We start from the raw sequence: 12621 nt of genomic DNA, 5'->3' as shown, positions 1-12621 counted from the left end.
ATAGTAAATATTTTAGGTTTTGTTGGCCACAGGGGCTCTGTCATAACCACCCAACTCTGCCTCTGCCAGTTTTAGCTAGAAAGTGGAAGGCTGCTCAGTGGTAAAAAATCTACCTGCCAATGCAGGAGATACAGGAGACATGGGTTTGATCCCTGGGTTGGGAAGATTCCCTAGAAAAGGAAATGGTAATCCACTCCAGTATTCTTGCCTGTAAAAACCCATGGACAGAGGAGCCTGGTAGGCTACAGTCCATTGGGCTGCACAGAGTTGGACATGACTTAGTGACTGAGCATGCACGCATAGCAATGGAAAATAGGTAAATGCGTAGGCACTGACTTTATGTGATGGGAAGAACTTAGATCATGAAATGTAATTTGCTGCATAGTTATCTCTGCCCTAAATGATATGGAGAGAAATCAATGACCCCTAATGATAAATTAATTCTCCCCAGAATGAAAGTTAATTTGGTAGCTATTCAATCCTCAAATCTAACTCAGCAGAACAGTCAACATCATTTTTCAGGCTGACCATTCCTTAATTTATTTTGCTAATTTGAAATGTGGTAAGCATAATCTTTTTTGATGACTTTAAGTCCAAAAGTTTATGATTTTTAAAATTGTAATAAAACAGATCTGTGAATGTTAAGAATATAGTAATAATCCCTATTTATTACTGAGTTAAGTTGAAATATATAGGGTGTGTGTATGTATGTATTTATTTACAAAAGTAATTTAGATGGTTGGACTTTTTACCTTATCAGAAAACCAAATGAGTCTGGAATCTTCGTAATACCTAAACATGCCATATTTAGGATCCAATAATTCCCTCATGATAAGCAAGAAAAATTCCTTGCGTACCCCTCCTGCATCAACAGCATCTTCTCCAACAAATATAACCTAAAAGAGGATAATGCAAACACTGAGTGTAAAGAAATCAAAGTATATTCTGGAGACTCTAAAACACATTATTTATTATGAATAAACATTCAGCAATTAATAGCTATAATTCTAAGTATATTTTTATTAAGATTCAAAGATACTAAAAATAAACAAGAAAACTTTAAACATATTTTCTGAATAGAAGTTCCAATTATACAACAGAAAATGTTAAATTACCTTGAGTGGCTTTTTGTAGTCTATATTTTTTGTTTTCCTAAGGACTTCCATTGCATCTCCTACAATATTTTCCCTACGTACCACTAGAATTAAGCAAGGGTTCACAGATTCAATCACTGGGAGAAAAAGAGAGGAGACATTCTGTCTGTGGGCCTGGTCAATAGCCATCTAGAAAAAAAAAGATTAAAAACTTAATAACAATGCTATGAAGAAGCTACTATGACTGGATAAGTTAACCTCTACTTATTTATAGATATCCCACAGCCTATAGGATTGTGAAGAGTTGAACACGACTTAGCAACTGAACAATAAAAACAACAATTTCCTGTATTACTGAATTCACATAGCACCTAACACAGTATTTAGCACAGCATCAGAGCTTAATAAACTATATTCTGAGAAGAAAAGTATCCTTTTGAAATTTTTATAGTAATGTATAATTTATGATACCATTAAATAAGCATGGAACTATAATAATAAATCTGAACACTGTTGTCTCTCAAAAAATAACTAGGATGGAGAGTGTGGAGAAAAAGAAAATAGCATTAAAACATACCTTTCCATAGAATAAGAAAACAGCCTGGTCAACTAAAAGGTTTACAGAAAGTCATCTAGTAGATTGATCACCATGTTGTTGTTATTAGTCACTAAGTTATGTCTGACTTTTCTGCAACCCCATGGACTACAGCCCACCTGGTTCCTCTGTGCATGGGATTCCCCAGGCAAGAATATGCAGTGGGTTGCCATTTCCTTTTCTAAGGCATCTTCCCAACCCAGGACCCAGCGATCGAATCCACATCTCCTGTGTTGCAGGTGGATTCTTTACTGCTGAGCCACCAGGGAAGCTCAAAGTGATCACCTTTTGTGCTCACACACCAAACATTTGGCTTTTACCATTTAAAGCTTTTATTTTTTTTTCCTGTGATTTTCTTTGTGTTCTTGTTCTAAAATGAAATATCCTATACTGAAAGCACCAAGTAATTGTTTTAACAAAGACTGCTAAAAAAAAACCCTAGCAATCCAACTGTTAGTATAGAACCTTGAAAAAATACTTAATTCTTCCATTGATGAAAACAGAAATAAGCACAGCTCTAAAATTCCTCCTTGTATAATTTATTGTTTAAAAATATGGAAGAATTTAGAATATCAAATGTATTTATTTTAAAGGAATAAAAACTCTAACAAAACTGGGAAAGGGGTAATTTTTAAAAGCATTTTTAGAATATTAAGTACTCAAGGTCTCATCTCATCCTTTCTTAGTCCTTAGGTTCTATAGTCTGACAGTCTATATCAAAGGAAAAAACTCAAAACCTTTTTAAATTACAAGTTCAAAAGGTAAAGTAAACCTATTGTAGTCCTTCATATTCACAATGTAAACTAGTTTTTAAAATTCTCATTATAAAGGAAAAAATATTCAACATAAGTGGGTGGGGGGAGGAAAAGAGCAAAGAGGAGGAGACAACCAACCTCAAGAAAACACCTTATTTATTACTAAAACATTCTTCACAGAAATTTCATACCCTCCTCCCAACATGTGATCAAATGCCTCCTACTTTAACATCATTTCATCTCTACTCACTTTCATCTTCTACTAAGTATATTAAGTGCTGCTGCTAAGTCACTTCAGTCATGTCTGACTCTGCGTGACCCCACAGACGGCAGCCCACCAGGCTCCCCCATCTCTGGGATTCTCCAGGCAAGAACACTGGAGTGGGTTGCCATTTCCTTCTCCAATGCATGAAAGTGAAAAATGAAACTGAAGTCACTCAGTCGTGTCCGACTCTTAGCGACCCCATGGACTGTAGCCTACCCGGCTCCTCCATCCATGGGATTCTCCAGGCAAGAGTACTGGAGTGGGTTGCCACTGCCTTCTCCGAAGTACATAAGTAGGGAATATATAATACAGCAAGATTTGAAACAAACCAACATTTTATCAAGGAAACAAATCAAACTGTTTATAAAGGCTACATATTTCTGTAATGAAAGATTATATCATTTTAAGATATAAAATGATAAAAATCTAAATTCTATTTCCTTATATCCTATATATATATATTATTCTATTTCCTTTTAAATATATTTAAGTATCCCTTATAAGAATGCACAATTTACATCCAACAGTCCTCTTTATAGGTACTAAAGATACTTTGGTAAAAGTACCTTTGCAAAAGACAGACTACAAAGGTACAAAGTATCCCCAAAGACATTTCAAATATTTACTTTAAGAAAACACCACAGAAACAATTCAAAAACTACTCTCAAGTTAAACTAGTACTACACAACATTTTACCTGCATCTGTAAGACTGCATCTGTTTGTAACAGAGTAGTTTTTGCTTGGGCATCAAATACAAATGGGTATGTGCAGATTGTAACAGGGATATCTGCCAACTGGAAATAAAAAATTAGCTTATTAGTACAAACTGGTTTGTGACATATTTCTTGTAGGTACTGTCATTTCTTGTGTAAAGTTGATCATATTCTTGGTTTATTTGCTTTGTGTCATTCAGCAATTATACTGATAATTAGATGAAGCACTGGAATAAAGAACCCTAATTCCCAGTTTGGGGAGAGAACTGTATACTTAGGAACCCATAAAATTGTAAATTACAGGTATCTTTTGCTTAACTTCTATTTAACTTGAAGTTTCGGTGAATTAGATTGGAAATTTACTCTAAATTTGGGGCTCCTCTGTTAAATACAGTACCCAGTTCTTATATGTTAAGGCTACTCTAGCACCTGAGGCCAATGATAAGCAATCTACTTATTCATTCAACAGATATTTACTGCATGCCATAGGGTGCCAACATTATTATGAGCCCAAAAATCTGTTCATTCAACATACAAAATAAGCATGATTAGTACTATTATTTTCTGTCAACCTACAAAGCTGATCAATAATAGTTGATCTTTTATTACCATTATCAGATATCAGTCACCTTATTGATTATTTATCCTAGCAGATGAAGTAGTGATTGACTGTCAAGTTTTTAATAAGCCAGAAAAATACAAAGAGCTATGAACTGCCAGTCACAGATCAGCTAGAGGATGTATTTCTACCATGTATCCAACAAAGCAAAAATTTTGTGCTAGATCTGACACAGAGCCCCTTCTTCTTATAAGGCTTCCCGTGAACACTTACTACACCATGAAGCAACTCTCTTCTTTTTAAGTTCTTAGAAAGCTTTTTATATTAAGTCTGAATCTGCATTTCTATATATCACTTTGTTTCGTATTTCAATCTTCATTCTGCCCCTGCAGGGAAGTTTATATGGTTTAGCTACTTCATGCTGCCACTGTTCTCCCTAAATTGTCTTTTTTCCACACTAAACATGCCCAGTTTTTCCAACCATCCTGAAAAATAATATGGTTTCCAACTCTACTTCATCCCAACTGCCATCTTTTAAATATATTTCAATTTGTCCAGGCCTCTTTTAACTATGGCCATCAAAAACAATGAAATAATTCAATAGTGCCCAATCCGTATAGAACACAAGATTATCAATTCGTTGTTCTCAACATGTAAGACAATATGCTGAGTTATATTAATCCTTAAGTAAGTTATCATTCTTGGCTATTTTTCATATGACAATTTTACCCTCCATCCTGTATTTGTGTCACTGACCAGCTATCGATGACTTTTCTTGTCTTTTTACTACTCTGAAACTAGAAGACTGAGATAACTTCTAAAGTCTTTGTTGGCCTCAGAACTCCTTGATTTCGTAATTTTATATGCTGCTTCTATTTGAGGGTGAGGAAGCAAACAATGTTAGGCCTATAACTTAAAAGTTTATTCAATTTTATGACCATGCTGAATATCAATTATTAGTTTAAAAACTGAAGATAATTCTACTTCTCTAACATAAAATATTTTCTGCCTTCTGGGTAGGCAGTTGTTAAATTTTACAAGTTTGCATTTTTTGTATGCTGAGGACACTATAAATTTTATTCTGAAAGACTTTAAGAGGATAGGAAATATTTTAAAACATTGTTAAAAGGCATCATACAGGTGTAACGTTAACTAAAGAAAAAAGGGTATAATTTTCTTTAGAAAATTCCTCTGAAACGTTATATAGGGCAAGTTCTATACACTCATTCATATATATATATATATAAAAATATATATATGTTTTACAGTCACAAAAAAGAGGAAGCTTGGGATCTCCAATCACTTAAGACAACACAGAGTATATCTTACTCTGAACAGGAGACTTTATTACACCAAACTTACCTCAGTTAATCCATGGTTGACATCCTAAGACGGCAGTGCAGAATGTAACAGTAATGAGGAAAGAGCAGTGTTAGTGTCCAGATTTAACCATTTCTATTCAAAGTAGCATTTCATTTATTCTGCTACAGTAGAATACTGAATTAATGAAGTAGACCAAAATACATCTACAACAAAACTTACCCTTTCTACATATACCTTATATATCTATAAATGTAGTAAGAGCTTTCTTTCAGATATCTTGTGATCAGAAAATCATTGAGGCTTGAACGTAATGAAATTTGGTTTCAGGAAGTAAGTGCATCATTTGTAGAATTTAAGCAGAACAGAAAAACTAATCTTACAACTAATTTGGTCTTGAAGAAATAATTTTATGGCCCAATTTCTCCACTTGGAAAATGGGAGAAAACATTCCTCAAAGACTTGGTTAATCTTGACCAATGTTTGAAATGTGTTTAGTAGATTAAAGAGCTATATGGAGAAAATAAGCCATAAATTGTTGTTATTCATCAGAAACAACCAGTGAAATGCAGGTATCTATATACTAAGGATTCTTTAACATTAAATTAGCTTAAAATAGGAAGTACAAGACAGGGCATAGGGGTTGCTAAGTAGAAACAAGAAATGAAGAGAGAGAGATATTCATGAAGGATATAATAACGAAAATTATAATGAAAGCTTACCACTGCATTGAACAGAAATATACAACACTTTCTTGAAAAAAGCTTTCACGTATGTTTAGAGTGCAAACTCAAATAAAGGGTTAAAATCTCCAAAAGTATGTTACTAAATTTGCAGATGGTACTTGTACAGTGAGGAGTTAATCTTACCCAAAGAGATCATCTCCCAGTAGTCTGATTTTGCCCTGGAAGACAATATACAGGACTTTGGAATTTCATACCTCAACAGGAGTATCATTGTTTGCCTGGAGACTCTGGACTATGTGGTTATCAGTTCTTACTCCAGAAGGGTTGCCAAGTAAAGGCCAGCCATAGAGGCAGGCAGTATGTGATGGAGCCTCAATAAAAACTCTGGGCACCAAGGCTCTAGTGAGCTGCCTTGGTTGGCAATACTCTGTGAGTACTGACACAAACGGATGCTAGGAAAGTAACTTGTCCATGACTCCTCAGAGAGAGGAAGACAAAAGTTCCGTCTTTGGTACCTTTCCCAGACTCTACCCTATGCACTTTTCCCCTTGGCTGATTTTAATCTTAACTCTTTCCTTATAATAAACTGTAAATGTCAATCTAATAGTTTCCAATTACTTCTGTGAAGTTTTGTAGCAAATTATTGAACCTGAGAATGGTTCCAGGAACCCTCCAACCTCGCAATTGGTATCAGAAGTGAGGGCAGTCTTTGTGAACTGTTCCCTCTAACTCTGCAGTTGGCTAGATTCTTGCATATGCCTCAAGGGGTATCATTGGAAGCTTTAATATATTAGCAAACATTTAAGGTTTATTCACTATATTGTGCCAAATAAAGCCAAGACAGTATAAGCATAAGTAAATATGACTTTAACTTCCTATTCTGAGAAAGATAAATATTTATAATAGTTTAATTAAAAAAACTCTGAGTACCAAATTATCACTATATATGCGTTCCAATGGCAGTGCTAGCAGATACATTATAGAAGCTGTTCTGCAGAAAAAGCCATTTAGATTACACTCAATTTAACTTACAGCAATTTAACAGGAACACCTGAAATACTTGTATAGTACTAAATATATCCTGTGGGATGTTTTTAAAGTCCTACTACAACTAAGAAAGTGTAAGTAAGAAACACCTTTCAACATTTTTCTGACTACCTATGGCCAATTTGATAACTATGTTTCATACGTGGTATCATAGAAGATAGATTTTACTACTAATAATCAAACACTAACCTATAGGTACCTTGTTGCTACATGTAAATAGAGAAAGATGCTAGGCATATCATTTTGCATTGGGAAGATTGTCAGAATTTACAGTGCAACTAAACCATAAGTCTGATTGAGAGAGAGATGTAAGCTAGAAGAAATATGAAAAAATAATGGGACATGGATAACTTAGGAAAAGAAGAGAGGTTATTAGATACCAAGCAAAATGATTTACTTAGGGAAGAAGCATCAAAGGAAAAACCATATTAAGATCATCATTAGAAACTTCAATTTAAGTGTTAAGAAACCTAAGACAAAAGTTTAAATATTGAAAACAGTAAATATGTAAAAAAGCAAGGGTAAACTCCTCTGAGAAATACTAGGATTGCAAGGTAGTTACTATATTAGTTTCAAGTCTAACTGAGCCATAGTAGTATTTCCAAGGGAAATTTAAAAGAAAAACTAAGTGGTGGTGGTGGTGGGGAGGGGTGCGGTATGGGGACAAGATACTAGCAAAGTATGTGTGATCAACTAAAGGTCCATTGCTGAAGATCCACCGTATCATTTAATCCACAGTCTACTCTTGGCTGCAAATCCACATACCCAAGCACTATCTGTTGGCTGTTTGCAGACTGGGGTCCCTGAAATTAGGTCAAGGTATGCCTAATTTTAGTTACCCAAAGTCCTAGAAACCTGAGTGAGAAAGGCCTGAAGGAATGTTCAAAAGTCAGGGTCTCATTGTCTGAAGCAAACTTCACTAAGACTGCTTTAAACATCAGTAGTGAATGATAATTTACTTAGTTTTAGGCAAAAAAAGATGCAATTCCTTGGCACGTTTTAGTTTCAACATATTACTTATAGCAAAACACTGTATCATTACTAGTGACATCATTATTTAAGGGTGTAACACAGAATTACTCAGTATAAACAGAGGATACTGAAGTTACTGAAGTAATTCAAATAAATATGAAGTGTTGGTGACTAGATAGAAGTATAAAAGATACTCCTAAAACATGAAGAAAATGAAAAATACACAACTATAACTTGGTAATTCAAGGCATAAGGAATCAATCCAAGAATCCACAAAATATTAATGTCATTAAAGATGGCCAGGGGGCTTAAAAAGCAAGTGAGAACGTTCTGGGAAATAACTATAGCTACAAGGTTTATAATGCAAGTATTAAATGTATCACAGATATTAAAGTAGGCAAATGTACTTTAATTTCTTCATTTCATTAAATGAGGAAGAAGTTCAAACCCAGGAAGTACCAGCTGGTCCCCCAGCTCATCAGTCTACCTTCCTGGTTTGCTGGTGAGCATGTTACGTCATTAGCTCAGCACTGTCCATAGTTAAAGTATAAAACCTTAACTCCACAGAACAAATACAGTAATGACTTATAAACATGGCAAAATTAATACTGAAATAAAAGTTATGACTTAAAAATATATAAAGTATAATATCAAAGACTAAAAATTTCACCCATTTATCAAATATATTTAATTAATACTTACTTGTATCTGACATAGGCATACACAGTTCTTAAAATAAATGAATATACACTTTAAAAAATGCTTAACTTGACTCAATTATAACAGGCAAAGACTCAGCAAAGACCTGTCACACATTGATCAATTTTTACTAGATACATATTGATATTGTATAGTAACAAAAGGATAAGAAAGGGAAGAAAAAGCAGCAAAAAGATTAGTTATAACCACTGAAGTATTTTTGTCTTTTGACTATGCCTCACAGCTTACGGGGACCTAGTTCCCTGATCAGGGATCAAACTCGGCCCTTGGCAGTGAAAGCATGGAGCCGAACCACTGGACCACTAGGGAATTCCCCACTAAAGTATTTTTAGAAACAATTTTAGAGCAAAGTTAAAAGAAGTAGGCAAATAAACTAAGAACAGTATCTAGAAAGTGGGGGAAAAACATCAAATAGTAGAAAATAAAGAGTAAACTCACATACCCTTTTATTTTGCCAAGAAACTATTTACTGTAGAGGGAGAAAAACAGATATAAAGCAAAAGGAATCCAACTGAAAAAAAGTTTCATATCCTAATATCAGAGTCTGGAAAAACAAAACAGAGAAGCTTATATATTAATAAGTGTCATTAGTAATTAGTAAGTAACTAATTAGTAAGTGGCAGGAGTAGGAGGATCAAGCAAAAACTTCACGGAAATGTGTAGAGGGAAACAGATGAAAGAGGATGGGAAAATAGGAGAGGATGAGGTGAAAAGTGAGTCTCAGTCATACAAAAGGACATTATAAGGGGTGCAAAAAATTCACAGAATTAGTTTTTAATGTTTAGAGACAAGGAAAGCATATACCTGATGCATTCTTAAAAGTATATACCTAATGGGTTTTTTCCCTTCTAGTTCTATTGAACTACAAATGACATATAGCTCTGTGTTAGTTTAAGGTTTATATACCTGATGGATTCTTAAAATACTTGACTGGGAAAGAAAGGAAATGGAGAAAAAATTCTCAACAGACTATGGCATAAAGAGAAATATAATAAAAGCAATATAATAAAGGTGAAATAATCTCCTTGCAGTGTTTAGAAAAAGGTAAAGTTTCGCATACATATGTGTATATATTTTGTCTCCCTGGTGGCTCAGACGATAAGGAATCTGTTTGTAATGAACAAGACCTGGGTTCAATCTCTGGGCTGGGAATATCCCCTGGTGGAGGGCATGGCAACCCACTGCAGTATTCTTGCCTGGAGAATCCCATGAACAGAGGAGCATGGAGGGCTACAGTTCATGGGGTTGCAAAGAGTCGGACACGACTGAGCAACTAAGCACCGCACAGCATAGTGTATATATTTACATATATAAAATACATGTACATATAAGTAACATTTATAGACATATTTTTTATAATTCATAGTACCTATGTTCTATCAAGGAATATTTTAAACTTTCACACCAAAGGAATGGAATTATTTCAAGATCATAACTCTTGTTCAATAATGTTTTACATATGTATGTTGTACACATAAAGTATATATATATGTGTATGTATCTGTTGATTATACAAATACACATATAGATATCTATATCATCACAAAATACACTGGATCTTTAGGATAGACTATTTAAAACATTACTAACTTTATTTTCAAGGCCAATATGATGTTCAACCTAGTGTCAACACTAGTAATCCAAGTATGAATTTTATTGAACAGTCTCAGGAAAAATAAAGCCTTTAGCATTATATGTAAATGTGAAAGTGGTTTGAATTCTCCCATAGAATGTTCCTTCAGATGTCATAATATAAATTAATAAACTACTTGAGTTAGTCAAAGACCTTTAAAGTAAATTGTCAGCTTTCTATTTCCAGAAGACTAGAAGAACCCAAATCATGGGTTCTAGATTCTGATTTCTAAGATGTGATATTAAATCCACTGTGCATATTAAAGAACAAGTTTCCAATGCCACAACCACATATTCAATACCAGTCTGTCTATAAATGGAGAAAAAGGAAAATCATGTGGTCGAAAGAGGAGAGTAACAGAAAGCAATTCTCAAGTACAGCAACTTGGAAAATCTTGAAATAAGATGGTCCTCTACTGTCTCCCTCTTACCAGAAAACAGTGGCATTGAAAGAGTTCCTAAGGAAATTCAATTTGATATTATCACAGTTATATACAAAGAGAAATCTGGATATAAGCCTGCAAAGTTTAAAAGCAAACATTCAAACCACAGCTTTACCACAAAGCACAAGATTATTGCTACTTTAAAAGTTCTATTAGACTGGCATTTTCTCTTAACCTGTTCAGAATTGTTTTATAACCTACATACTAGGTAAAAATTCAGATGTCAAAGGACATCAGATCTAATTCACAGTGACCCAAGAGGATATAACTCTCCAGGAGAGAGTGAAATGCTTAGTGAAATAAGTCAGACAGAAATACAAATACTATATGATATAAATTACATGTGGAATCTAAAAAATAGTACAACTGAATCTGTACAAAATGTAAATAGACTCACATAGAAAACAAACTTATAGTTACCAAAGGGGAGGCAGTAGAAGGAACAAATTAGGAGTAGGGGATTACAGCTATAAACTACTCTACATAAAATAGATAAGCAACAAGGATTTATTGTATAGCACAAGGAATTAGATTTAATAAAAAAGAAAAACACTAAAAAAATGTTGAGATGATATAGGAACCTAAGTGCTCTTATGTTACACTCCTTTCTTATCATAATCGGGTTGTGAGCGGAGATTCCTGATCAAGACAACATAATCATCCTCCATATTAAATAATAACCTCATTTTATAGTTATAATTAATTTACAAATTTGTTATGGCTTTAGAATTCTTTTAAAAGCTAAGAACCAGGAGTTCAGAACTAGTTTAGTATTTGTATACATTTAAATAAGATGGTCATAAACAGGGTAAGTGAACATTAAGCTTCTTAAAAGAACTGTTTTATTTTAAAAGGAGTCTATATTAATGCAGTCTCAAAAACATTGCTCAAAGACTGAGGTTACCGAGGTGGTATGTCAGAGTTTACATGCAAAGTCTTAGAATAAAACAAGTTCATTGTCTGAATCATCAGTGTCTCTCAATGGTAAATAATTTTAATTCCTTTTACAATAAATATTTATTAAGCCTGAAATCTGCATTCACTCAAAGATGAAATATGAGACTTCAAACAAGTCTTGCAGAGGGAAAATTAATAACCTAAAGAAATACATTTTTTATTCTGTCTTAGGAGTTCTCTGGAGGAAGAGTGTGAAAAGCTTTATCTAGATGACAGATTTAGTTAATACAGGGAAGGAAAAAGGAAATATTTATTCAAAGCTTTCCAGAAGTCAAGGATTTTCTTTCTCACAAAACTCCTGTCCCTTGACTCCAGCTATAGCTCTACTTTTCTTACCCCCTCCTCTCAAGTGCAGAACTCTGTGAAAGCACTGCCTATGAATGCTGTTCCCTACTCCTCACCCCTAAATTTCTCTTAAGCACAAACTTACCCTAGACTGGCATTATCAAGTTACCAGTGACCTTCATGAAACCAAATTCACTGCTCAATTCCATGGTTTTATCCTGTTTCTCAACAGCATTCAATACACATTTCTCCTTCCCTTTTTTAGTTTCCACAACACTACTCTAGTTTTCCTTTTACCTTTCATCACATTTGTTGATTTCTCTCCTTTCCTCATTTCATATCCATCAATAATTCTTGTCCCTTTTACCTCCAAGAGGTACTCAAGACCATTTATTTCCTCCTTCCATTATACAACTACCAACCCTGGCCCAACTCATCATTTTCTCTCTCCTAACCTACTAAAACTATCTTCTAACTAGTTTCCCTTTAAATTTTTGTTCCATTCCCCTCATCCTAACCTCCACACAGAGTAGTTATTTCAGAATATAAATCACACTGTACAATATTCACCTTAGGT

General features: G+C 34.1%; 1 protein-coding gene across 31 annotated transcripts in view; it reads right to left on the bottom strand.

The window, feature by feature from the left end:
• The window catches only part of HERC4 (HECT and RLD domain containing E3 ubiquitin protein ligase 4), a 129599-nt gene that overhangs the window by 21360 nt on the left and 95618 nt on the right, over positions 1-12621 (bottom strand). For 18 of the 31 annotated variants that reach the window (XR_014076487.1, XR_014076492.1, XR_014076491.1 and 15 more), the window contains 3 exons: positions 3406-3504; positions 1116-1283; positions 753-896 (listed from right to left, as the gene is read on the bottom strand). Coding sequence is in view for 22 of the 31 variants with exons in the window: in XM_081568924.1 (XP_081425050.1) it covers positions 753-896; positions 1116-1283; positions 3406-3504 (411 nt within the window). In the remaining 9 variants the exon portion in view is untranslated. Of the gene's footprint in view, positions 1-752; positions 897-1115; positions 1284-3405; positions 3537-5344; positions 5369-12621 lie in introns of all 31 variants that reach the window. The other 13 variants (XR_014076486.1, XR_014076489.1, XM_081568923.1 and 10 more) reach the window with 3 other exon arrangements.

The sequence above is a fragment of the Giraffa tippelskirchi genome, chromosome 2 (genome assembly GCF_054371585.1).
Source record: "Giraffa tippelskirchi isolate mGirTip1 chromosome 2, T2T-mGirTip1v1.2.pri, whole genome shotgun sequence".
NCBI classification, from domain to species: domain Eukaryota; kingdom Metazoa; phylum Chordata; class Mammalia; order Artiodactyla; family Giraffidae; genus Giraffa; species Giraffa tippelskirchi.
This window is presented reverse-complemented; position numbering and strand designations above follow the sequence as displayed.